We start from the raw sequence: 23451 nt of genomic DNA on the forward strand, positions 1-23451 counted from the left end.
CAGTGGGAAAATGATTATAGTAAAAATATTGCTGATTTCTGCTGGGGTGGTTAAATTCCTGGATGGGCGGGCCTGGCCCGCTGACGCTCATCGCCAGTCAGGACAGAAACTCTCTCTCCTCCCTCTGCCAGGATAAACAGCAGTGAACAGCTGATCCAGCTCGGTCCTCCACTCACTCGTCTTCATCAAATCAAGATGAGAATGTTATTGTTATTGTTGTTGCTTCTCTTCTGTCACGTTTCATCAGCAGGTAAGATCATATTTTAAACCTTTAAACTCTTTAAACTTCACAGTCCACTCCACTCTCTCCTCCGAGTTTAGTCTCACTTCCAGTGGAGCAGCAGAAACAGCATTTTGTGTTGGAATCACAGCAACCAAATTCAGTCCAGAGGCTCCTTCAACTTGTTTCAACAGATTAAACACACAAAGTCAACAAAAAAATCAGTTGTATATTAATTTATTTTATTTTTTTCAGCTTTGAGCTCTGCAGTCTCCTAGTTGTCTGAGTCATAGAGGTGAATCAGTCCGTCTCAGCAGCTGAACGTGCTCTTGAGCTGTAAACACATGTTGGGTTGAGCCAGTCCTTCTCAAATAGTGGGCGGCGGTAAGAGATGTAAACAAACTGAGGGAACATGGAAAAATATTTGACAGGGATGAAAAGAAAGGCCGTAAGAGAGGAAGATAATGAGACAAAGGAAAGTCACTCAAAACCCAAGACAAGGAAATATGACAACACGTATGTAGCGCTGGGCTTCACTGTAAACTACGGTCGGGGACGAGGAAAGACCGGTGTGTTTATTGTGTCTTAAAATGTTGGCAGCGGACAGCATGAAGCCGAATAAATTAAGGCGTCACTTAAACACAGTACATCCCAATCATGCCGACAAACCGCTTGAGTTTTTTCAGAGAAAACACGCCGAATATTGCCAGCAATCATCCCGTTTTTTGACTGCTACGTCAGTTAACCAGCGAGCACTGTTAGCATCATATAAGGTAGCGCACCAAATTGCTCAGTGCAAGAAACCCCACACCATCGCAGCGGAGCTGATACTGGCTGTCATGCTGGATGATGCAAGTGCTGCAAAACTAAAAACTATCCTGTAAGAGACTAAGAAACAATGTTAATAAAGTTATTCCTTGTTGCAAGTTGATCTATATGTCTTTTTTTCCTTTTCTCTGTACATATAACAAGTTTTGGACAAATGATACTAATTGTAATCGTGGCGGGGGGGCCTGCAACATTTTCTTCTTCCTAAGGGGGGCCTAACAGAAAATAATTGAGAACCACTGGGTTGAGCCATCAGCTTGACTCAGCTGCTTGTTGCTCTCGTGGCTCCTCACGTCTCTGAGTTTGTTAGAAATAGTCATGTAAAATGTTCACAGCTATAACCACCGAGTACTGCTTAGTGTTGGAACATTCTGGAACATTTCAGAACATCAAAGGACATCAAAGGACATCAAAGGACACTCCATTCTAAAGTTTAAATCTAAATGTTTTTATTTGAAACAGAAACAGATTTTGGTACAATATTATTTGTCCTGAAATCTGTATTTTCACCTCATTTACAGACTTTTTAAAGAATTGAGACCCTAACCCTCGCCATGTGAAGAGTGCCAATAATCACCATATCTGGATACTATTTGAATACCAACAGCAAATAAACAAATGTGAACATCAGAAGCGTTTCTTCATGAAAGTTGTACACTGAATTATGTATGTATGGAAAGATGTTCTATTCACCGGGCCAGCGTTTGCAAGTTGTAAATGTCCTGCATGTGTACAAATCAACTAAGCATATATCAACAATGCAAAAACAAGTCAGAAAATTTGGTAGCACATAGATTTAGTTAAAAAAGACTTTTTTTTTTTAATTTTAGATTTTTTTTAAATGCAACATTGTGAGGCTGATACTGTCAGAAGCTCTGAGCTGACAGTTAACACAGATGAAATGTACGAGCAACAATAACAGAAATGATCTGACCACAGAGGAAACCTGAGAGAACATTATTGAATGTTACCGTAATAATACTCTAAATAATCAATATCACCCCTTTTTGTATGATTCCTGACTGTTTGGTGCTCATCTTTCACTAACATCTACATGGTAATTGCACTATAATTCTATAGACAGAGTCCTTCTGACCTGGACTGGCTCATTGAATAAAAACAACTGGAATGTAATGATGTTGAACAGGGTGTAACACTTGTGCCCAGTCGTTTGAGGTCAACTATAACTATTCTTACTCCCCAACTATCCAGGAATGACTTTGACATATATATTACAGTAAATGGATATTTAAGAGACCCGTGAGAATGAATAAAATATCATTAGAACTCATGCAGAGATTATTAGATGGTCTTTATAATCATTCACCAATAAGTGTCTCAATCCAGCTGATTCTACCATCACACAGTTTAACCACAAAACTCAGGTGTGACCTGTGGAGGAGCTTCACCTGACACGAGCTTCTCTTCAACATGATTAGTGTGAAACTGAGGAGTCTCAAAAATAATGTTTGTCTGTGTCTTTACCATCATAGTTATTGCGTAAAATTAGGCAATTATTGATGTATGGTTCATTCATGAGGGTGATTCATAGATAATTCACTTTTAAAAGGGAGCAGCATGAATGCAAGTCTCACCAAGGGTCACGCTTGAACTCACAGACAAGCTCAGACTACACAAACTTTTTCAGTGGGATCCAATCTCTGACTCTCACCTGGTCTGATATCGCCATAGTTAAATGAAAAACTAAGCTAAACTCTGAGTTGGCTTGAAATTCTGATTCCCGGGTTGTGTGATCGGCTCTGATAAGATAATAAGATATGTGAGGGGTGTTGATGAGGAGTCGATGCGCTGGAGGGGGTTTGGCTTATTTTTATTCTCAGTACAGAAACTCGCTCTCTTCCCTCTGCCAGGATAAATTAACAGGAAGCTGATCCAGCTCGGTCCTTCACTCACTCGTCTTCATCAAATCAAGATGAGAACGTTATTGTTGTTGCTTCTCTTCTGTCACGTTTCATCACCAGGTAAGATCATATTTTAAACCTTTAAACTCTTTAAACTTCACCGTCCACTCGACTCTTTTCACAAAGCCAATGAGAGCAAAACATTGCCTGTACAACATGATACAACAAAGAGCTCCGTCTATAAAGGCTGACACAACTAAAACCTGTCTGTTACATCCTGATTCAGAATAAAACATATTTGCGCCCACAGAAAGAGCAGCACATCATCTCTATAGCGCACAACACAGTTCATTAACCACTTTAATGCACAAAGTGATGAAGACAAAACCAACCAGCAGAGAAGGTGTTAACATGCCACATGACAGAGCAAACATCAGACAGAAGTCATAATCATGAATGATACTGTCAATGTTATATGAACTATTTCCTGATTGTATTAAGGTCTATTTATATGTTGATGTTGAATTGATAATATTCCCTCTGAACTGTCTAAAATAATTGTCAGCTGTCTGTCTGATATATGAAAAGAAGTCACACAAACAGCCTCTTCATACATCTGAGAAAAATATATTTAGTAAACATTATTTATTTTTAACATTTTAACTTTTAATTCATTAGTACTGAAGGATGCAGTTCTTCAGAGTGTTAAAGCGTTATTTGATAACATATGATGTGTATTTTCTTCACATTTAGGGCAATGCATGTATATTGATTCATATTTAAATCAATCAGTGTTTATGCGTCACACAGCCTTCTATTGAGGCCAGTCCACATGAGGACACGCCCACCTCAGACTGACATTTAACCAGGAAATCAGTCATTTGTTTGCTGTGATTCATTTATTTGCTAGTAAATTCAACCAGAGATTAAATATAATCTGAATAGCACGACATGTCCCATCATAGAAGTGATTAAGAAACTGTAGCTTCAGAAGATGCTTCGGATACGAAGAGCTGTGAGCTGTTTGTTTTCTGTTAGTTTTGACACTGATTGGCTATTGATCACAGCCAGATGTAATATAACTACCTTGAGGCAGCTGCAGACACGTCCCAACTGACTTCCTGTGAGAAGACCTGCCGCTGCCAGGCTCCCACTCTCTCGTCCTATCACTGTCGATCTCTCATTCTTCATGCCTAAAACTGCAAACTACAAACAATACTTCCATGAGGGACGGAAATGCCAGTCCACTGGGTACTTTCCGACACAGTTGCTCAATGAATACTGCTTTTAATTTATGCTACCTCAATCAAGATGAGATAGTGACCACACCGGTCCACAGAGATTCCTTCTGTGTAAATGTCTTGGACTGTACTGATCCTCCTGGAAACAAGAGTCCAGCTCTGTCAGCTGTCTGTCAGGATATTATTCCAGATGTGTCTCTGGTCTCAGCTCTTGATTTCATTTTTCTGCATCAGCTGTTCTGTTAGCTTCATAACTTGTTCAAAATCACACTCTGAATCATCTCTAAACTGAGCACGGCTCTCTGTTAGTCCCTCAAATAGGTCAATGGACTCAGAAACTGATCGTGTTGGACTTTGTAAGTCCCGTGTGTCAAAATCATTCAACTTATTCCCCAAATATGACGAGAAAAAATCAAAACTGTTTTGTTTGTAGTTGTTGCAGCAGGGACTGAGCCTCAAACTTTGTTTGACTGCTGCTTTCAACACACTCTGCAAACACTTCTAATATTACATCAAGTAACATCAGTATTTTGCTGACTGTTCCAGATTTAGAGCTCCAGCATGTGTCCACAGATCGCTCAAGTTCCCAGCTCGGTGTCCTGGATGGAGCTCTTTCTGCACTTCTACAAACCTGCATGTCTGCTGCTGCCTCTCATGAAACTGTGCATGTTGTTCACTGTATCAAAGCATGTGCTAACGTGCTGAGAGACACCAAATCCAGTCTGTGAGAGTTACAGAGGACGTTCACGGCTCGAGGAAAAGATTGTTTCAGAATCATATGCACTCCTCCCTTGTTTCCTGATACAACAGAGACGCTGTCCAAACTAAAGCCAACACACACAGAGAGAGAGAAGGGTCAAGATGCAGTGGTTTGCTTGAACTGTTCCAGAAAGTTTTCATGATTTAGAGCATCTGTATTTTCCCTTGTGTCCACAGAGGGGGATGTCCTGCTTGATACACCACAGTACAACATCCAAAAGAACTGTTAGATGGTCCTGATTCCTCTGGATAAATGAATAGTCGATGGCATCACGGTTCATTGCTGTGACAGTAACGTTACATCGACTCTGTAATAAACTATATTCTGACTAAACTTGGCCCATTACTGACTACACACCTGCTTCACCTTGATCAGACTGTTTTTACTGACTCATACTGATTTCTTCATATTTCTGAGTGGTGATGATGAGTGTGTGTTCATACTGAATGGAGGCTGTTTGTTCTGCACATTACATTACAACTTTTGCATTTTGATCCTTTGCAGCAAACACACACACTTCATATCATATTTATATTTTCTCTTAGCATCATTTTTATGATCAGTGTTATTTAAAAGCTCCTTTGTTTGTCCTGCAGTGCTACACTCCCTGAAGCATTTCATAACTGCATCAACTGGAATCCCAAACATCCCAGAGGTTGTGGGGACAGTAGAAATTGACGAACTTCTGGTGGGGTCATGTGACAGCAAAAAAAGGATGGAAGTAAAACATGACATTGCTGAATCATTCTTAATGAAGTATCCTGAGCAGTTGGAGTGGTACAAACAAGAATGTCTGGGTGTGTTTCCAATCTTCAAACCACGCACTCACAGTTTGATGCGTCTCTACAACCAAACTGGAGGTACAGTGTGTAACATGTTACAGCCTGTTTAACTTTTTACTGTTCTGCATCTTAGTTGTAAAGTGACTCAGGGCCTCAAGACACCAATCAGTTCAAACTCTAACATCATTTTACACAGAACCTGAAATAGAGATTGATGTAAAGTAAACCATCATATCAGTTTGTCTTCAGTGGTCCAGCCACTACCTGTCATTCATCATGTCAACATTAATCAGCTGCTAGTTAGACTTGTTGCTGACGCTGTTAAACACAAACTAACGATAATAACCTGATTCATGATCACACAGTTAAAAACAGCAGTCATCACACAATGTACAATGTTTTTAAGATCGTCTTTATACTGAATGTTTCATCTGTGAATCAGTGTTAATTACAGTCTCTGTCTCTGTCTCAGGTGTCCATGTTTTACAGAAGGTGGAGGGCTGTGAGTGGGATGATGAGACTGAAGAGGTCAAAGGTTTCTCTCAGTTTGGTTTTGATGGAGAAGACCTCTTGAAATTGGATCCAAAAACATTTACATGGATCGCTCTAAGACCTGAGGCTGTCAACATCTCAATGATGTGGTACACAGATACATACTTAAGAGGATCGTTTAAAACTGTTTTGACTCAGATTTTTCCTGAGCTGCTGAAGCAGTTTGTGGAGTATGGGAGGAGCGTTCTGCTGAGAACAGGTAGGATCACCTGACCTGATGTAGTTTATTAGACATAGTGATCTTCATATAGGCTGCTCAGACTGAACTGTCATTGTATTATTAATCCAACATGTCTGACATCAGCTTTTTTGTAGCGGTTACATTTGTTTTAGTCCTGACCAATCACAGACATCTTTGGGTGACATCACTCACCATCAAAGCTCAGACTGTGATGCTGCTAAATAATTATCACAAGTGATCTATCGTAGGCAACTGGACTTGTTTCATTTTCTTGAAGACGTTTCACCTCACATCCAAGAGGCTTCTTCAGTTCTGACTAACTGTTAGTAACCAATATTTAGTCGGCCGACACTATTACAAACTGTCACAAGCACATGACATGATTCACATCATGCTGCTGGTTTCACACTATTCACCTGATCAACAGTTTGCAGCAGTGATGTGCCAACAAACATAGTATTGTAAAAGAAAATAGTCACAAAAAGCACTTTCACACCTTCTGTTACTGATTCCAAATGTAATTTCTTCATCTTTCTTTCACCTTGTTTCTTTTCCTCTCTCTCCTCTTTAATCTCTCTCTCTTTCCTCTCCAGAGCTTCCCTCAGTGTCTCTCCTCCAGAAGACTCCCTCCTCTCCAGTCAGCTGCCTCGCTACAGGTTTCTACCCTCACAGAGCCTCACTCGTCTGGAGGAAAGATGGAGAGGAGCTTCATGAGGAGGTGGACCACGGAGAGATCCTCCCCAACCACGATGGAACCTTCCAGATGAGTGTTGACCTGAACCTTTCATCAGTCACACCTGAAGACTGGACCAGGTACGACTGTGTGTTTCAGTTCTCTGGTGTGAAGGAGGAAATCATCACCAGACTGGAGAAAGATCGGATCAGAACCAACTGGGGTAAGAGTGAGATCAGAGGGTGCTGAAGGGGAGTGCATGGGAACAACAACAAAAACAGTAATAATAAACTATTGTTGTGTTCAACAGTGAAGCCCAGTAACATGACCGTCCCCGTCACTGCTGCAGTGGTTGTTCTTGCTCTCATTCTCATCGGTGCTGCTGGATTCATCGTTTACAAAAAGAAGAAAGGTGAGAGAGAAAAAGGAAAGATTTCACTACTTTGATTTCAGTCTTTCAGAGTTCATTTCTTTTACTCACGTTGAGAATTAAAACAAGCATCAGAGAAAGTAAATCCAGTCAGCAGTAAACAGACTGAGTATAAACAGATACTCAGTCTGAGTGAGTAGAAGAGAGGAATAAAGTGACTAAAGATAATCTGGCATTTACAACTGTGACTGGAATTATTTGTCTTGTTTTGATTTCAGCCATCAGCCCTCCATCTGGTAAGTAAAACTTACTTTGGTTCTATTTCAGCTGATCTGACTCACACTTCATGTTTAACATTAAAAAACATGTTTCACATTATTGTGCAGATGAACCTTTTCAACACTGTTTCCCGTATTTATTGTTTATAAAAGTTCAATACAGGATGTTTGTTTCTGACCTGCAGCTCCTGACAACAGCACAGAGCTCTCTGAGCAGCTGAATCCAGAGACCTGAATGACAAACACACTCAGTGACTCGCTAAAGACAGTAAAAGATGGCTTCTTGCATTATAAGTAATGTTATATAAGAAGGATTGTACATTGATCTGTTTATAGAAAACACATATATCAAATTTGTTTTAAGACATTAAGTGGTGGTGACTTTAATTGCTGACCGTGATGTCGTCTGTTTACAAGCAAACATTAGCTCTTTTACTTATTCAATTTACACTTCAAAAGTGCGAAGATTATTTTAACAAACAAAACATGTAAGAATCATAACTTTACGTTAGATAAGAGATTATTTTCTGCGATTTTCTAAAATCCAATTTAAAAAATCCCATAGACCTCTTGTGGAGGGAACCAGGGCGATGCTAACTTCAGGTTTAGCCTCCAACAATAGTTTATTGCTGCACCACTCTATAGATGGAGAATATGGAGTTTGGTCTCTCATGGAGCCAGTGTGTCTCTCATATGAGCGGTGAGCAGAGTGGGAGATGTATATCGACAAATGTACCACTATGAACTTATGAGACTAAACATGTAAATTCCTTTACATTGATGAACATGAATGAATGTTAGACTCAAATGTGTTGTTCTTTCTTTTTGTGCTCATGTTTGTCTTTTCAATAAAATCTTCACATTTCAACAAGTTTGGTCCACATGCTCATTTGACACTTCAGTATATTACCTGAACATTCAGTATTCTCACAGATCGCATGACACCAAATTGTCCTATGTTTTGAAAGGCCTTTAAACGCCTCGGGTTTCTTTGTGTTCTCATTGGTTTGGGCAGGTGTCAATCATTTTCTGTGTTGTTGGGGATTAACCTGTCGGGTTCTTAGAGGGGCGGGACTAGAGGGAAAGCCCGGGAAATGAGGAGAGAAAGAACTGTGAGGAGAAGCTGAAAGACGTTAAGCCTGAGCAAACTTTAAAATAACTTTATGGAAAAGTATTATTTACCTTTATCAACCGGAAGTTTGTGCGAGTGTTTGCTTATTTTGTTAAGAGTGTAACCGAGCGGGTTTTAGAAGTGAGGGCTCGTTACTGGCACTAACTGAAGACAACGATGGGACTGTTGCTAGCGGTTAGCATCGCTAACTGCTAATCAGGAGACGAGGTTGGATGTTGACATGGCTGCTGCAGGACTCTACTGCAGGACGGAGGAGTCGGTGACGGACCGAGCCTCGGAACAGAACCGAGCCTCTGGACGGGTCTCTGGGAAGAGGTTTTGGAGGAAACTGCTGGATCGCTTTTCCGTGGTTCGGGTGAGTATCCTGACCTGCTACGGTTATTTCTATGTGACTCACGCATGCGCACCATCACTGGTACTAACTGAACCCGGAGTATTACTATTGTGAAGGTTTCTACTGTGAGTGTATTTCTGTTATGAGGTGATTCAAAACGAAGGAGAAAGATATGAGCCACAAGGTTTAGACATTAAAACTGTTTATTAATGCTAAATCCTTGTTTGAGGGTGTTTTACATGAAAGTCATAAAATAGAGTTGAGTGAGAGAGAGGGCTACAATAAAAAACGATCAAAGTGAAGTCCACCTGTGTTAGAATATAAGTTGATATATACAATGTAAAGTTTGTCTGGACTTCAAAGTGAAAAAGCCTGTTTTTACAGTTTGACACTGGTCCAGTGTTAAAGTCCTCAGCCACTGAAACAGATACACATTGTTTTGATCCTGTACCTGTCAAAGACAAAGCCGGGCCAGTCCAAACCAGCACTGATGCTTCTCTGTTTCACTGTTCGGCTGTTTGACGTTATGAAACTCTGTCAGATTAAAGTGAAACATGGGACTGTTCACTGTGGAGTGAGGCAGATTTTGAATGCAAACAAGTAACAAAATGTCAGGTAATTTAAAATATAAGACAAACCATTATTTCTTATACATATTAAAGAAAAACTTACCAGCCAATTTCCATTCTGAGCTCACTCAGTTAATTCAGTGGATCTCTTGCCACAACTGAAGGGTGGAGTAATAAAGACAAAGCTCAGACACACGCTTACATTAAATGTGTTGAGTTGTCCTTCATGAAGTTGAATCTCCATCAAATAATGGTAAACACCCTATCTATATCCATATACACCTCTATATCTGAAACTATTTTAATTGAGTGCATGGACTTCAGTTTAGTGTGAGTTTAGTAAAGCCCAAAGAAGGAAAACCTGTTGAAGAACTTTTACTCCTGTCTAAACCTCTCATCCCCACTGGGGGGAGCTAAAGACACAGTGATGGAAGGAAGGTGGCGTGTTATCCAAATAGAAAACACCTCCTGCCTTTATTCACACCATGAAGACTCAACTCCACTGACTCAACTCAGCTGCTCAGTGGATGAAATTTACTTTTCAACAGAACATGAAGATCTTCATTCTCTTGCTTCTCTCGAGCCACTTTGCATGTTCAGGTAAGATAACTTTCCTTGAATTACTTCCTGAAGCAGTTTATGAAACACAGAACAGTTCAGCAGTAAACTAGTGACCTGAAGATGGAGGCTGACTGTCTTCATATTTCAGATCAACCAGTCTGTCCAGCTCAGGATTCAGATGATATGAAAATGAATTAGGCTGTTCCTCTAGAGTTCCTAAATAACTTTGATTTGTGTTAAACTTTGGAACAAGCACAGATCCAAGTCTATTGTCAGGAACATACTGTAGTCTTAAAGCCTATATTACTGTGCTGTGTTACTGGAGGGTATATGTTGTCAGTGTTGGGTGAAACATGGGAGACAGAGGACTTCAGGAGCCTGTTAGGTAGTTCAGGTAGATGTGGACTGACATTGTTGTTACACAGAGTTGTCCTTTGTTTTTTATCGAGTACAAGAAGAAGAAAAGCTTCTTCATGATGAGGCAGTTAGATAAAATAATCAACTTTAATGCTCTGTCACAGCATCAGAACACCTCATTAGCAGTAGAAGACTGAAAAACAACAGTCATTGAGTAACAGGAAAATGAAGTATCACAGTATATTTAACTAAATACCTTGATATCAATATTGCAGCAAAATGTTAAAAGATAAACACAATGAGATTTCTGATCAATAGTCACCAGTAATGTGGATTTAATGATGACGTGGGTATTAATGATGACAAGTATTAAAACAAGTAGAACAGTCTGGTAAGTTCAGGAAATAACAGCAAGTAATGTTGCATTAAAACCAGGATAAGACAACAGTTACATTATGATATAACAATATCCACAAGCTAAGATGACATATAGTCTCTTATGATAGTAACAGTATGAAATCAATATATTGCAGCCATGAAGGATGCTCACCTTCATATTAGAAGGGAGACCTGATAGTTAAAGTACTTTGAGTGTAACTTCTCTTTAAAGTCTGTCCAAACACCAAAATGCTTCTCAGTGGTTGGTGGGCCGTACTGTAACCCTGTAATGATGGACTAGGTAACAGATGAGTTAGATAAGAAGATTCATGCTGTAGATGGCAGGCCATAACCTGAAGTGTTACCATGACAACATATTTATGATGAGTGTGATGATGATGATTTATGTATTTATACTGAATGTATGAACCTCTTCTGTCCTGCAGTGAAACACTCCCTGAAGTATATCATCACTGTATCTTCTGGACTCCCAGACTTCCCTGCATACGTTGGAGCTTTAGTGGTCGATGATAATCTGGTGGGCTACTGTGACGACAGCAAAAAGACAATTGATTCAAAACAGGAGTGGTTGAAAAAATTATTAGAAGATGATCCTTATCAGTTGGAGCTGTACAGAGGAGCATGTTTTGGTTGGTTGCCAACTTTTTTCAAAGTCACAATCAATAATTTGAAACAGCGTTTCAACCAAAGTGGAGGTAAAGTATGTACTATGTTATATGTCAGCTTTTTATTTCTTGAACTGTTCTTTAGATTTATAAAACTAACTTAGTAAGATTTGGGTATCAGAAATATTTGGAATTGATTTTATCAGCCTCCCTGGACTGAAAGAAAGTTTAAACATTTAAATCCTTTGTTGAGTTGGGAATGCTTGATCAGATGGATGAATGACAGGATGGATGATTTCTGTACAACAGTAAATATAAATCTATTTATACAACATTTAGTTCCGACCACGTAATTTGATTGGACAAGAGGCATTCCATGAGTGCTGATATATAAGCACAGTGAGTATAACCACACTGGGACTTTTTACAGACATATCACTCCGCAGGCATTCTAATTACCGTTAATTAACGTTACATCAGTTGCCAACTTGTCTTGGATTATGGCAATTTGCACTGCAAAGATGGACATATTTCCACAAATTACATTTGATTTAAGTTACAAATGGTCAGACTCAGAGGAGGACGAAGGGAAGTAGAGAGGCCAGGATACATCAGCACAAACCAGGTGTGTTGATATGACATCAGCCGACCTTGATGAATTAGAGAAGAGCAAAAATGAAGCAGGGACACACGTATCTTACATCAGCCACAGCCTTGAGAGCCACTGCCATACAGAAACTGTCTGACATGGGACAAATCATAATCTCTTGTGGTTTACTGCTGTTAACTAATAAAATGCTCTTGTAGAACTGTTGTATAAAAGCAATATCACACTCGTGGTTGTGTGGTTGTACTGTATAACAGCACTGGTGTGATTATCTGCTGCCTCGTGCCTACAACCGAATCACACCAGTGCTGTTATACAGTACAACCGCACGACCACGAGTGTGATACTGCTAAAATATTTACATACATGCCAAAACTGAGTAACACAAAAAGTGCATGAGAACAAAAGTAGCTTACATTATCAATGCATCCATGAAGGATGAGTCGTCTGTAATCCTTCATGGTGATTCTGTTACTCAAATCAAAACGTAAATACAGAACAACAGTACACAATGACTCTAAATCTACTCCATGAGCCATATTTACAGGGTTAAACTTCTCACAGGAGAGGAAGTAGGAATCAAACAACTCCAAATGTTACACCACAGTTTGGTGTGAAGGCAGATACACATTATAAATACTGGCTTCATTTAAACATCACTTAAAAGATAAACAATACATCATCTGGACGCATGTACACATAACTTTAAGGATACAACAACAACAACGTATCAGGAACAAATTGGCAGAATAAGTTCAAACAATCTAACATGTGGCAGCTTGGTCTCACACAGAGACACATACAGCATATATGTCCTCCTCTTACTAAACTACTTCCTGCACACAGGTAGGTGAATCTCTTCACCAGTCAAAGCCTCACAGAACTGACGCTTGACTTTGGACTCAAACCAGCGATGCTGCATCACTGTTCATTGTTGGCATGTTAAACCTTAAAGTGATGATGTGAGGTGTTTCTTTCTCTGTCTCTCTCTCAGGTGTCCACATTTTACAGAGGTTGAATGGCTGTGAGTGGGATGATGAGACCGGAGAGGTTGTTGGTTTTAATCAGTATGGTTATGATGGAGAAGACTTCATATCACTCGACCTGAAGACAGAGACGTGGATCGCTCCAAAACAACAGGCTGTCAGCACCAAACTGAGATGGGATGCTGACAAAGCTAGAATGAAAATGATTCAGAATTATTTTACAGTGATTTACCCTGAGCAGCTGAAGAAGTATGTGCACTACGGGAGGAGCTTTCTGCTGAGAACAGGTAAAATCACCTGACCTGATGTCCTGATGTAGTTTAAGGGACTCAGTCATGTTCATACAGTCTGCTCAGACTGAACTGCTGTTGTGTTTTCACTCCAGTCAGTCTGACATTACATTGTTGTCTCTGTTTATTTTCTGTAGCTGTAAGATCTAATGTTGTCCTAATCAATCAGTAGACACAGACATTTTGGTTGTTCTGAAATTTCTTTCCATTGATACTCAGACTGAGATAATCAGAGTACACTTGGCATTAGTTAAGCAAGTTTGTTTTCTCAGTGTTTCAAACTAGAAGTAGTTTCATTGATCTCTCTCCAGAGCTTCCCTCAGTGTCTCTCCTCCAGAAGACTCCCTCCTCTCCAGTCAGCTGCCTCGCTACAGGTTTCTACCCTCACAGAGCCTCACTCGTCTGGAGGAAAGATGGAGAGGAGCTTCATGAGGAGGTGGACCACGGAGAGATCCTCCCCAACCACGATGGAACCTTCCAGATGAGTGTTGACCTGAAACTTTCATCAGTCACACCTGAAGACTGGACCAGGTACGACTGTGTGTTTCAGCTCTCTGGTGTGAAGGAGGAAATCATCACCAAACTGGAGAAAGATCGGATCAGAACCAACTGGGGTAAGAGTGAGATCAGAGGGTGCTGAAGGGGAATGCATGGGAACAACAACAAAAACAGTAATAATAAATAATTGTTGTGTTCAACAGTGAAGCCCAGTAACATGACCGTCCTCGTCACTGCTGCAGTGGTTGTTCTTGCTCTCATTCTCATCGGTGCTGCTGGATTCATCGTTTACAAAAAGAAGAAAGGTGAGAGAGAAAAAGGAAAGATTTCACCACTTTGATTTCAGTCTTTGAGTTGATTTTTCTTATTCAGAATTGCAAAATTAAAACAAGTATCAGAGAAAGTAAATCCAGTCAGCAGTAAATAGACTGAGTATAAACAGATACCCAGTCTGAGTGAGTAGAAGAGAGGAATAAAGTGACTAAAGATAATCTGGCATTTACAACTGTGACTGAATTTATTTGTCTTGTTTTGATTTCAGCCATCAGCCCTCCATCTGGTAAGTAAAACTTACTTTGGTTCCATTTCAGCTGATCAGACTCACACTTCATGTTTTGGATTAAAACATGTTTCACATTATTGCGCAGATGAACCTTTTCAACACTGTTTCCTGTATTTATTGTTCATAAAAGTTCAAGATAGGATGTTTTTTTCTGACCTGCAGCTCCTGACAACAGCACAGAGCTCTCTGAGCCGCTGAATCCAGAGACCTGAATGACAAACACACTGAGTGAATCTCCTGGTGACACTTTATTTAGCTTTGACAGTAAAAGAGCAAAAGATGGCTTCTAGCATTACAAGTAATGTTATATAAAAAGGAATGATTAAAAAGGTGAGACTGTTCCATTTTCTAGGGCTCTGATAGAGTAAATGGAAGTGCTGACATGGATTACCATGTCAGGTTCCTCATACCACCATGTGGTATGTTGAGACTAGTTGAACCAGACAGACAGTGATGGTGGTTGGACTGCTGAGCAGGCTTTCATGTGAAGTTGCCAATGAAAACAGTTGAACCAGTTTGGCCAGGCAGTGTAGTTTACACTGAACAGTTACAGTGTAGATATGAGGCCGGGTCATATGACAGAGTTTCTGCTGTTTGTTGTTTGTTTGGCTGAGTGAAGGATTAAAGGCAGCTTAAAGATGTGGAGGTCAGGGTTAGAGAATAGTGTCTCCTGTCAGAGGGCTCAGTAGATTTGTAGTGGACCAGTCTGATACCCACTGCAGTTCAGTGATGGTCCAAACATCATTCAACATGAATACTGTGCAACCAGCTGTTGGTACATTTTACTGTGAACTGATTGTTGATGAGCTTCTGTTCATCTGATTAACCAGGTGAGGAGGGAGATTCAGGAGACGTGATTGCTTACACTGAAGTATTGAATGAAGCTCGATGGAGGAGAACAGGTTCGACAGTACATGTGGTAACAATGTTGTTCTGTGCCAGTTCTGCAGAAACAAACTTCCTGTCTGTGATTATTTAACCTGCCACAGAATACTGTGTGGAAATGTTCTTACCTGAGTCTTGTTGTTGTTGTTGTTGGGAGAATATGGAGTTTGAGCCAGTGTGTCTCTGTTCTGAGATATAGTGAAGGTTGGATGTTGGAGGAACAGAATGTGGCCTGTTTGGGAGGCAGCACCTTATCTGACCAGCTGCTTAATACAACCGTTTGTTCCACTACCAACAAGATCTGGTGTAGGAAGAGGAAAAGGAACCTCTGCTCACACAGAAGCCTTTGACCCCGAGCACGACCTCAGGGTGACTGTACCTCCTGGACGAGCAGAGTGGGAGATGTATATCTAAATATACTGAAATCCTTTACAGGGATGAACATGAATGAATGTCAAAGTCAAATGTCTTGTTCTTTCTTTCTGTGCTGATGTTTGTTTATTCAATAAAATCCTCAAAGTTAAATTGTGTGGCTCTTTCCCATTATTCTCACGGAGGACTTGAATGAGGATATTGATGTCAATGTTCACTCTGAGCAGAGTTAGCTCCCAGACAAGATTAGCCTAGCTTAGCATGAAAACTGATATTGGTTGAACTGAACTTTTTCACTTTAAAATAATGAGCTCCAGAGTCATTTTGATATTGGTGTCTTGTAACAGATGAATGTTGTCTCTGTCACTTGTTTCTGCACGATGTAACTTCAGTGAGTGTCGGATCACAGAGTTGAATACACGTTTACTTTCACATGAAAGTTTTCAACACTCATTGTTCTGATGTAATGACCTTTGTTTGTAGTTAGCAGCATTACATCTGACAGACTGTTACAGACCTGAGATCTGTAATTATAATCGTGGTGCTGCACTCAGAAGCCTTCAGCACATCAGAACAAATCTGTTATTCTTTCCCTGTGAGTTGGTTGGAGGATCCATTTAGAAAGAAAGTGAAACAAATGATGACGTAGAAAAACTGAGAGACTCAAAGTGAAATACATGATGAAACATGTTCATTCACTGCAGTGAGCTGGGAGTAAAAAAACATTAAATGTCTGAGCAACATTCAACAATAATGAAATCACCCTAAGAATAAAAAAGAAATTGACATATAATCACGTTATTTCCCCCATTAGAGCTCCGCCCACTTCAAACATGCAGCACGTGGTTCTGGCGAAACAGCTGATTGTTGAGTCTCATTCCCAGGTCATCAGATACCAGAGCTTTGGGTCGGGCAGCTGTGAAACTCTCAGCCTCTATTTCATACATGTCTTTGCTGCCATCTAACAGCTGTTTAGTGGTATTATACACAGGCTTTATAGGCTCAGTAACACCACTAGTGTAAAGTATTTCCACAGTGTTGGTTTCAGGTTTAGTATGTGAAGCTGAACTACTCAGGACTTTATATTAATGTTGGATCAAATCATGTGAAATGTGTCCGATGTAGAGACGAGCTCAGAGAGAAATAACAGCTTCCTTTAGTGAATAGAACTCTAAAAAAAAACCCTCTGTTTAGAACCGGGCCAGACTCACATACAGAACCAGCACAGCTGCCAGGATAACTGGTCTCCCCACATCAACCTCACAGAGCTGAGAGCATCACGGCCATCACAACCTCAACTGAACCGGCTGGAACTGCTGTGCACTCATTAATGTGTTGTGGCTTTGTGACCACTAGATGGCAGAAACAGGTCTGAGTACAGCAGAGTGAAGTTTCAGGTGTAAGGTGTAAAATGTAAAGTCCCTTATATGAGGACGCAGGTTCACAGGAGGTTCACATGAGATAAAGTCTCAACACAGCAGATGTTTCTATCAATGTGACTTTCATGTACTCGTGTTTCTCTTTTAAAGGTTCATCTTCATCCTCATGTATCAAACCAGCAGTGTGACATTAATGTGGAAGTTCTCAGGTCCAATTCATGTCACAGTAACTACAGACACAGAGAGGATTTACATGTATTTACATAAAGAGCTTTTTATTAAAAAAAAAAAAAAAAAATCAGTACAAAAGAAATGAAGGAGTGTAAGTGAATCAGACTTTACATGCATTCAGTATTTACAGAAATTCAACAGAAAATAACTTTGAAAAGACATCATGAAATAACTTGAAATACTGTAAATCACTGTCAAATGTTCTCTAGAAAATTATAGTTTTATCTTTATTATAAACCAGGTTTTACATACTTGTTTGTGATTTCAACACAAGCTGCTGTCACAGATTCAAAAAATATAAAAGCAAAATAAAGTTTGATCACTTTTATATTAAGAAGTTACCAAAACATCAGTAACAAAGTATTTGGATTATTCTGAGTCAACGTTTGTTTTGTTTTTTGTTATTTATGATTTGAACACCAGAAAATTAAATGTACTTTAAACTGAATTAAAGCAGCTGCAGAGGAGTGAATACTTTAGTTTTCTTGTCGTTGTATCTGTTGTTCCTCATGACGTCTCTGTGAGCAGGACGGTGTGTTTGTCAGTCGTGTTTCTGGATTCAGTCTGTTGACGGCAGCTGGAAGGTCAGAAACATTCTGTTAGTTCTCTTTTCCTGCACAGAACCATCTCAGCTGTCAGCAGGGCTGGACAGGAAACTAAACTGGGAATCTGATGAACCAACTTAGAAATGATGCAACATGTTTGTCCTTCATCAAACTGCTAATTAAAAACAAACACAATCTGCTCACAACACACAACAGACGTCACTTTGACTGTCTGACCCGAGCACGACTATTGTTGGATTCACTGAATCCACAATCAATAGATCAACCTCGACATACAGAAATACATATGTGGTGTGTTATCAAACATACCTGCCACTCATTCTATTACTTGTAACACAACAATAAATAACACAAAACAAGTGGTCCAACCTGATCATACAGATGATGAACTGAGTCTTTTACTTCACAGGCACACAGTAACATCTAATAATGTACCTGTATATAGTTAGTTGCTGGTTCCTGCTTCGTCCTCTTTCATCCCTTTCTTTTCTTCTTCAGAGCCACGTTCACCGGTAGAGGAAGTACTGGACTGAGCTGCCACATGAAAATAAGTATAAAGTAAAAAGAAGCTTCTTAATCTGCAGTGCGATCAGATCAGAGATTATAGAGTAAAAATAAGATGGACTTACGTGGAGGGAGATGAAATAATAAGAAAAGACGAATCATTTCACTTGTCACACTTTAAAATGTCAAAACATCTTTTGTCTTATTTTCCCCACTGGATCTCATTTTCCCTCTCTGACAAATGAATCAGATTTATGTACTCTGAGCCTTCCACTGCTGCTGTTAGCTGCTGCAGACGTTGGTGCCATTAAATGTTACTCACCTTTCTTCTTCTTGGAAACAGTAAATCCAATAACAGCGATCAGGACGACAGCAACAAGAACCACCATGACAATAATCAGGATGGTGTGTTCACTGGGCTCCTCTGTTCAGCAGAAAAGAAAAGAAAGAAAAAAGAAGACAACATGTGCACTTAGAACAGATGTAAATCTATCTATCTATCTATCTATCTATCTATCTATCTATCTATCTATCTATCTATCTATCTATCTATCTATCTATCTATCTATCTATCTATCTATCGTTTCAAAGAAAATCTTTGAGGTAATACACTAAGTGGCCAAAAAAAAGTTGCCACCTGGAATTAGCTGAGCAAATAGGTTAGAGCCTCCTATTAGATAATTACTGCACGGGTGATTATCTTTCAGCTGGCACCAAATTATTTAACCCCAACTGATGCAATGAGTAGCTTTTCATTTCTTACACAACCATGTCAAAAGACACAAAGACGTCAGTCTGTTTGAGAAGGGTCAAATCACTGGCATGCCTCAAGCAGAGAAAACATCTAAGGAGATCGCAGGAACTACTAAAATTGGGTTAAGAGCTGCCCAATGCATTATTAAAAACTGGAAGGATAGTGGGGAACCATCGTCTTCAAGGAAGAAATGTGGTCGAAAAAAAATCCTGATTGATTGTGATTGGTGATCGCTTAAACGTTTGGTGAAATCAAATCATAGAAAAACAACAGTAGAACTCAGGGCTATGTTTAATAGTGAAAGTAAAAGCGTTTCCACGCACACAATGTGAAGGGAACTCAAGGGACTGGGACTGAGCAGCTGCGTAGCCTTAAGAAAACCACTAAGCAGTGAGGCTAATCGTAAAAAAAGGCTTCTATTTGCAGGGGAGCATAAAGATTTGACTCTGGAGCGATGGAAGAAGGTCATGTGGTCTGATGAGTCCAGATTTAACCTGATCCAGTGTGATGGGCACATCAGGGTAAGAGGAGAGGCAGACGAAGTGATGTACCCATCATGCATAGCGCCTCCTGTACAAGCCTGTGGGGGCAGTGCTGTGATCTGGGGTTGCTGCAGTTGGTCAGGTCGAGGTTCAGCAACGTTATGTGCCCAAAGAATGAGGTCAGCTGACTACCTGAATATACTGAATGACCAGGTTATTCCATCAATGGATTATTTTTCCTTCGCTGTTGGCACGGGCATATTCCAAGATAACAATGACAGGATTCATCAGGCTCAAATTGTGAAAGAGTTCAGGGAGCATGAGACATCATTTTCACACATGGATTGGCCACCACAGAGTCCAGACCTGAACCCCACTGAGAATCTTTGGGATGTGCTGCAGAAGGCTTTGTGGTCCAACTCTCCCATCATCAATACAATGTCTTGGTGAAAAATTAATGCAACACTGGATGGAAATAAATCTTGTGACATTGTAGAAGTTTATCGAAACAGTGCCACAGTGAATGCGTGCCGTAATCAAAGCTAAAGGTGGTCCAACAAAATATAAGAGTGTGTGACCATTTTCTTTGGCCAGGCAGTGTGTAAACTAACAAGAAAGCCAAACTGAGGCTATCCAGCATTAAGAACAAAGTTGAATCAGTGTTTCTTACCCCAGTTGGTTCTGATCCGATCTTTCTCCAGTCTGGTGATGATGTCCTCCTTCACACCAGAGAGCTGAAACACACAGTCGTACCTGGTCCAGTCTTCAGGTGTGACTGATGAAAGGTTCAGGTCAACACTCATCTGGAAGGTTCCATCGTGGTTGGGGAGGATCTCTCCGTGGTCCACCTCCTCATGAAGCTCCTCTCCATCTTTCCTCCAGACGAGTGAGGCTCTGTGAGGGTAGAAACCTGTAGCGAGGCAGCTGACTGGAGAGGAGGGAGTCTTCTGGAGGAGAGACACTGAGGGAAGCTCTGGAGAGAGATCAATGAAACTACTTCTAGTTTTAACAGAGACAACAATGTAATGTCAGACTGACTGGAGTGAAAACACAACAGCAGTTCAGTCTGAGCAGACTGTATGAACATGATTGTGTCCATTAAACCACATCAGGTCAGGTGATTCTACCTGTTCTCAGCAGAGAGCTCCTCCCATAGGCCAAATACTTCTTCAGCCACTCTGGGAAAATCATTGTGAGGTATTTCTCGTTCTTTGTTACTCTATATTTCTCAGCATCCCATCTCAGTTTGGTGGTGAAAGCCTGTGGTTTTGGAGCGATCCATGTCGCTGTCTTCAGGTCATATGATATGAAGTCTTCTCCATCATAACCATACTGATTAAAACCAACAACCTCTCCGGTCTCATCATCCCACTCACAGCCATTCATCCTCTGTAAAATGTGAACACCTGAGACAGAGACAGAGACTGAAATCAGTCATGATTTACAGATTAAATCTCCAGTGGAAAGTTAGTGTGATAAATATTGTCCATTGCATGAAAGACTGCTGATCTCTCAGTCATGTGGTGCACCTTTTCTTTATAGGAGTCATAAACCCAGATTTTATTTCTTAGCTCAAAAGTCACAATGTGACGATTTAGGGAACAATGTGCTGACTATGAACTTTAAGGTCCCTGGTTGGGTGACCTTTGTTCCATCGCTCTCCACTCATTTTCAGCCCATCCTTGACTTGTGTTTTCAAATAAAGACATTTAGACTATGAAAAGAATCTGTGAATGTGCACCTATAAAGCATAATATCAACTGTCATGATAGGGAAAACTCTGTTTTATCAAAATTTTGCCTTTATTTTTTGGGCTCTGGACATCAGTTCAGTTAGTTTTGGTACTGAGTGACAGTGAGACTGACTGGCAGGTTTGATACTTGGTTTGGTTTGATTCTGGGTTCTTCTGCATTAGGTGGAGAAAAAAATAGTAAATTCAATGGAAGCAGTATGTTCAGACTGCCAGTGACAGAGCAACAGGCCACACAACACACTTTACAATGAAAACGACTCATGCAAACGGACACTTTGAATCTTATTCTACATGCCTAATGCTGCGTTCTACACCACAGCGTTGGACAACCACACTCTCCTGAAGTCCTTCGAGTCTTTACAGGTTTTCTCTGAAATGTTGCGGTAAGATAAATGTGAATGCAGGTAAATAAAAATCACCTGCTGCAATGTGTGACCGCGACCTTAAGAGCAGTCAAATAGGCTCGCCAAATAAAATGGCATGAGGGTCATTGACCACCTGTGCAGGTGGATGTTGAACCTTATCAGTCTGAATATTTGACACATTAATAACAGAAATTAAAATAAAATGAATGTAGTTGCCATTATGACTTTCTTTTTCTCAGGATGGGAGTGAACATGTCTGACATGCACCTGGTCACCACTGATGGGTCACTGTTGGCAAACATGTTATTGTGGTGCCATTATTATAAAAAAAAAATATATATGAAAAAATGAAATTATAATTTACATACTTACCTTCACTTTGGTTGTATTGCTGCTTCAAGTGGTCAACAGTGTTTTTGAAGTAGATTGCAGTCCCCTCAACACACTGCTGAGTGAACATCTGCAAGTGCTGAGGATCATCTTCAAATAATTTCTTCACCCAGGCCTGTTTTGGTTCTACGATCTTTCTGCTGGTGTCGCAGTAACCGACCAGAATGTCATCAACCAGCACAGCTGCCATGAAATCTGGGAAGCTTGGGAATCCAGTAGATCCAGTCAAGAAAAGCTTCAGGGAGTGTTTGACTGCAGGACAGACAAGGTTTATAAAGTCAGTATGGATATAAACACATTATCATCAATCATGTCAAATATGATGTATTCAGTATACAGTAGATGTATTTGAAGGTGCACTAAGTAGTTTTGTGTAGAAAATGCTAATGTATTTTTTTTTTCAAATAAGCTGACGGTAACAGACAACACAATTTCATACTGTTTAACTTTTTTTTTTTTTTTTTTTTACATGTGGCGGACCCTGCCACCTTTCTAGCTTCAAAAAGTGTTCTGGACCTTCTTCTCCTCTGAGAACAGCTCGTTTATTCACTCACGGGAGGAATTAATAATTCTGAGTTTGAATTATCACCTCATTAGTATTGTAAATATTAAAATTCTGAGTTTGAATTTCTCCTCCAAACCTACATAATGCCCCTTTGAGTATAAGTGAAACTAATTTAAGAATTGCCTTGTTCTCCATGGAAACGACATGCAGAGCTGTGTGCAAAGTAAACAAAAGAGCTTCAAGACACAGAACAAAGTTCATTATGTTTTATCATTTCATAACATGAATGCTAGTCATTCCCTTATGCTGCACACAAATTAAACATTATGTAGAGTAATGAAACAAACTGTGATCTCACCTGTTGATGAACTGTGACAGAAGAAAAGCAACAAAAACAGTGTTCTCATCTTGTTTGGATGAAGCCGTGTTGGTAAAGGACCCATATTTTAAAAAGATTAGGTGAAAACTCTCAGTCTGTTAATCCGGAGATGAGGGACACTCTGGGTTTTCTGTTCCAGAAGGAGCGATAACTGAACTTCTGGGTCAGTTAACTGACTGTGTGAACTTTACCTGCTGGAGGGCAGGTTTTGAGTTTCTCTCTGACTCCTCCCCTCCTGT

The 23451-nt window shown here is 40.1% G+C and overlaps 3 protein-coding genes across 7 annotated transcripts in view; 2 read left to right on the forward strand and 1 right to left on the reverse strand.

Annotated features, from left to right (window-relative positions):
- The first annotated feature begins 232 nt into the window (after window positions 1-232).
- Window positions 233-23451, forward strand: part of LOC119014574 (major histocompatibility complex class I-related gene protein-like) — a 47425-nt gene continuing 24206 nt past the window's right edge. Inside the window, exons 1-8 of one of the 3 annotated variants that reach the window (XM_037089880.1) lie at window positions 233-250; window positions 2920-3030; window positions 5508-5771; window positions 6166-6444; window positions 7020-7322; window positions 7410-7511; window positions 7748-7765; window positions 7933-8618. In XM_037089880.1, coding sequence (XP_036945775.1) covers window positions 2982-3030; window positions 5508-5771; window positions 6166-6444; window positions 7020-7322; window positions 7410-7511; window positions 7748-7765; window positions 7933-7982 — 1065 coding nt within the window. In that variant the 5' untranslated portion in view covers window positions 233-250; window positions 2920-2981 and the 3' untranslated portion in view covers window positions 7983-8618. Of the gene's footprint in view, window positions 251-2919; window positions 3031-5159; window positions 5221-5507; window positions 5772-6165; window positions 6445-7019; window positions 7323-7409; window positions 7512-7747; window positions 7766-7932; window positions 8619-23451 lie in introns of those variants that run through there. The other 2 variants (XM_037089897.1, XM_037089904.1) reach the window with 2 other exon arrangements.
- On the forward strand, window positions 8784-16057 carry LOC119014430 (major histocompatibility complex class I-related gene protein-like). Of its 3 annotated transcripts, none has more exons than XM_037089602.1 (8): window positions 8784-9234; window positions 10331-10382; window positions 11525-11794; window positions 13306-13584; window positions 13899-14201; window positions 14289-14390; window positions 14627-14644; window positions 15478-16057. In XM_037089602.1, exons 1-8 carry the CDS (start codon window positions 9100-9102, stop codon window positions 15624-15626), a joined length of 1308 nt encoding a protein of 435 aa, XP_036945497.1. In that variant the 5' UTR covers window positions 8784-9099; the 3' UTR covers window positions 15627-16057. The 3 variants fall into 3 exon arrangements, with proteins under 3 accessions (XP_036945497.1, XP_036945505.1, XP_036945512.1); XM_037089610.1 differs by lacking the exon at window positions 15478-16057 and adding an exon at window positions 14810-14981 and having other exon boundaries at window positions 8786-9234; XM_037089617.1 differs by lacking the exons at window positions 14627-14644; window positions 15478-16057 and adding an exon at window positions 14810-14981 and having other exon boundaries at window positions 8786-9234.
- LOC119014515 (major histocompatibility complex class I-related gene protein-like) lies at window positions 15531-23405 on the reverse strand. Its single transcript, XM_037089784.1, has 7 exons — window positions 23192-23405; window positions 22311-22580; window positions 20948-21226; window positions 20491-20793; window positions 18907-19008; window positions 18516-18614; window positions 15531-18091 (listed from the first exon to the last, which is right to left on the reverse strand). Exons 1-6 carry the CDS (start codon window positions 23274-23276, stop codon window positions 18526-18528), a joined length of 1128 nt encoding a protein of 375 aa, XP_036945679.1. The 5' UTR covers window positions 23277-23405; the 3' UTR covers window positions 15531-18091; window positions 18516-18525.

This window comes from Acanthopagrus latus, chromosome 3 (genome assembly GCF_904848185.1).
Source record: "Acanthopagrus latus isolate v.2019 chromosome 3, fAcaLat1.1, whole genome shotgun sequence".
Classification (NCBI taxonomy): domain Eukaryota; kingdom Metazoa; phylum Chordata; class Actinopteri; order Spariformes; family Sparidae; genus Acanthopagrus; species Acanthopagrus latus.

Bases quoted from the DNA above. Each gene is read 5' to 3' on its own strand.
- LOC119014430 (XM_037089602.1), top strand. From the start codon at position 9,100: ATGGCTGCTGCAGGACTCTACTGCAGGACGGAGGAGTCGGTGACGGAC. The intron at 11,795-13,305 runs GTAAAGTATGTA...TCTCTCTCTCAG, and splicing joins GCGTTTCAACCAAAGTGGAG to GTGTCCACATTTTACAGAGG. The intron at 13,585-13,898 runs GTAAAATCACCT...ATCTCTCTCCAG, and splicing joins GAGCTTTCTGCTGAGAACAG to AGCTTCCCTCAGTGTCTCTC.
- LOC119014515 (XM_037089784.1), bottom strand. From the start codon at position 23,276: ATGGGTCCTTTACCAACACGGCTTCATCCAAACAAGATGAGAACACTG. The intron at 22,581-23,191 runs GTGAGATCACAG...TCTGTCCTGCAG, and splicing joins CTGTCACAGTTCATCAACAG to TCAAACACTCCCTGAAGCTT. The intron at 20,794-20,947 runs GTAGAATCACCT...ATCTCTCTCCAG, and splicing joins GAGCTCTCTGCTGAGAACAG to AGCTTCCCTCAGTGTCTCTC.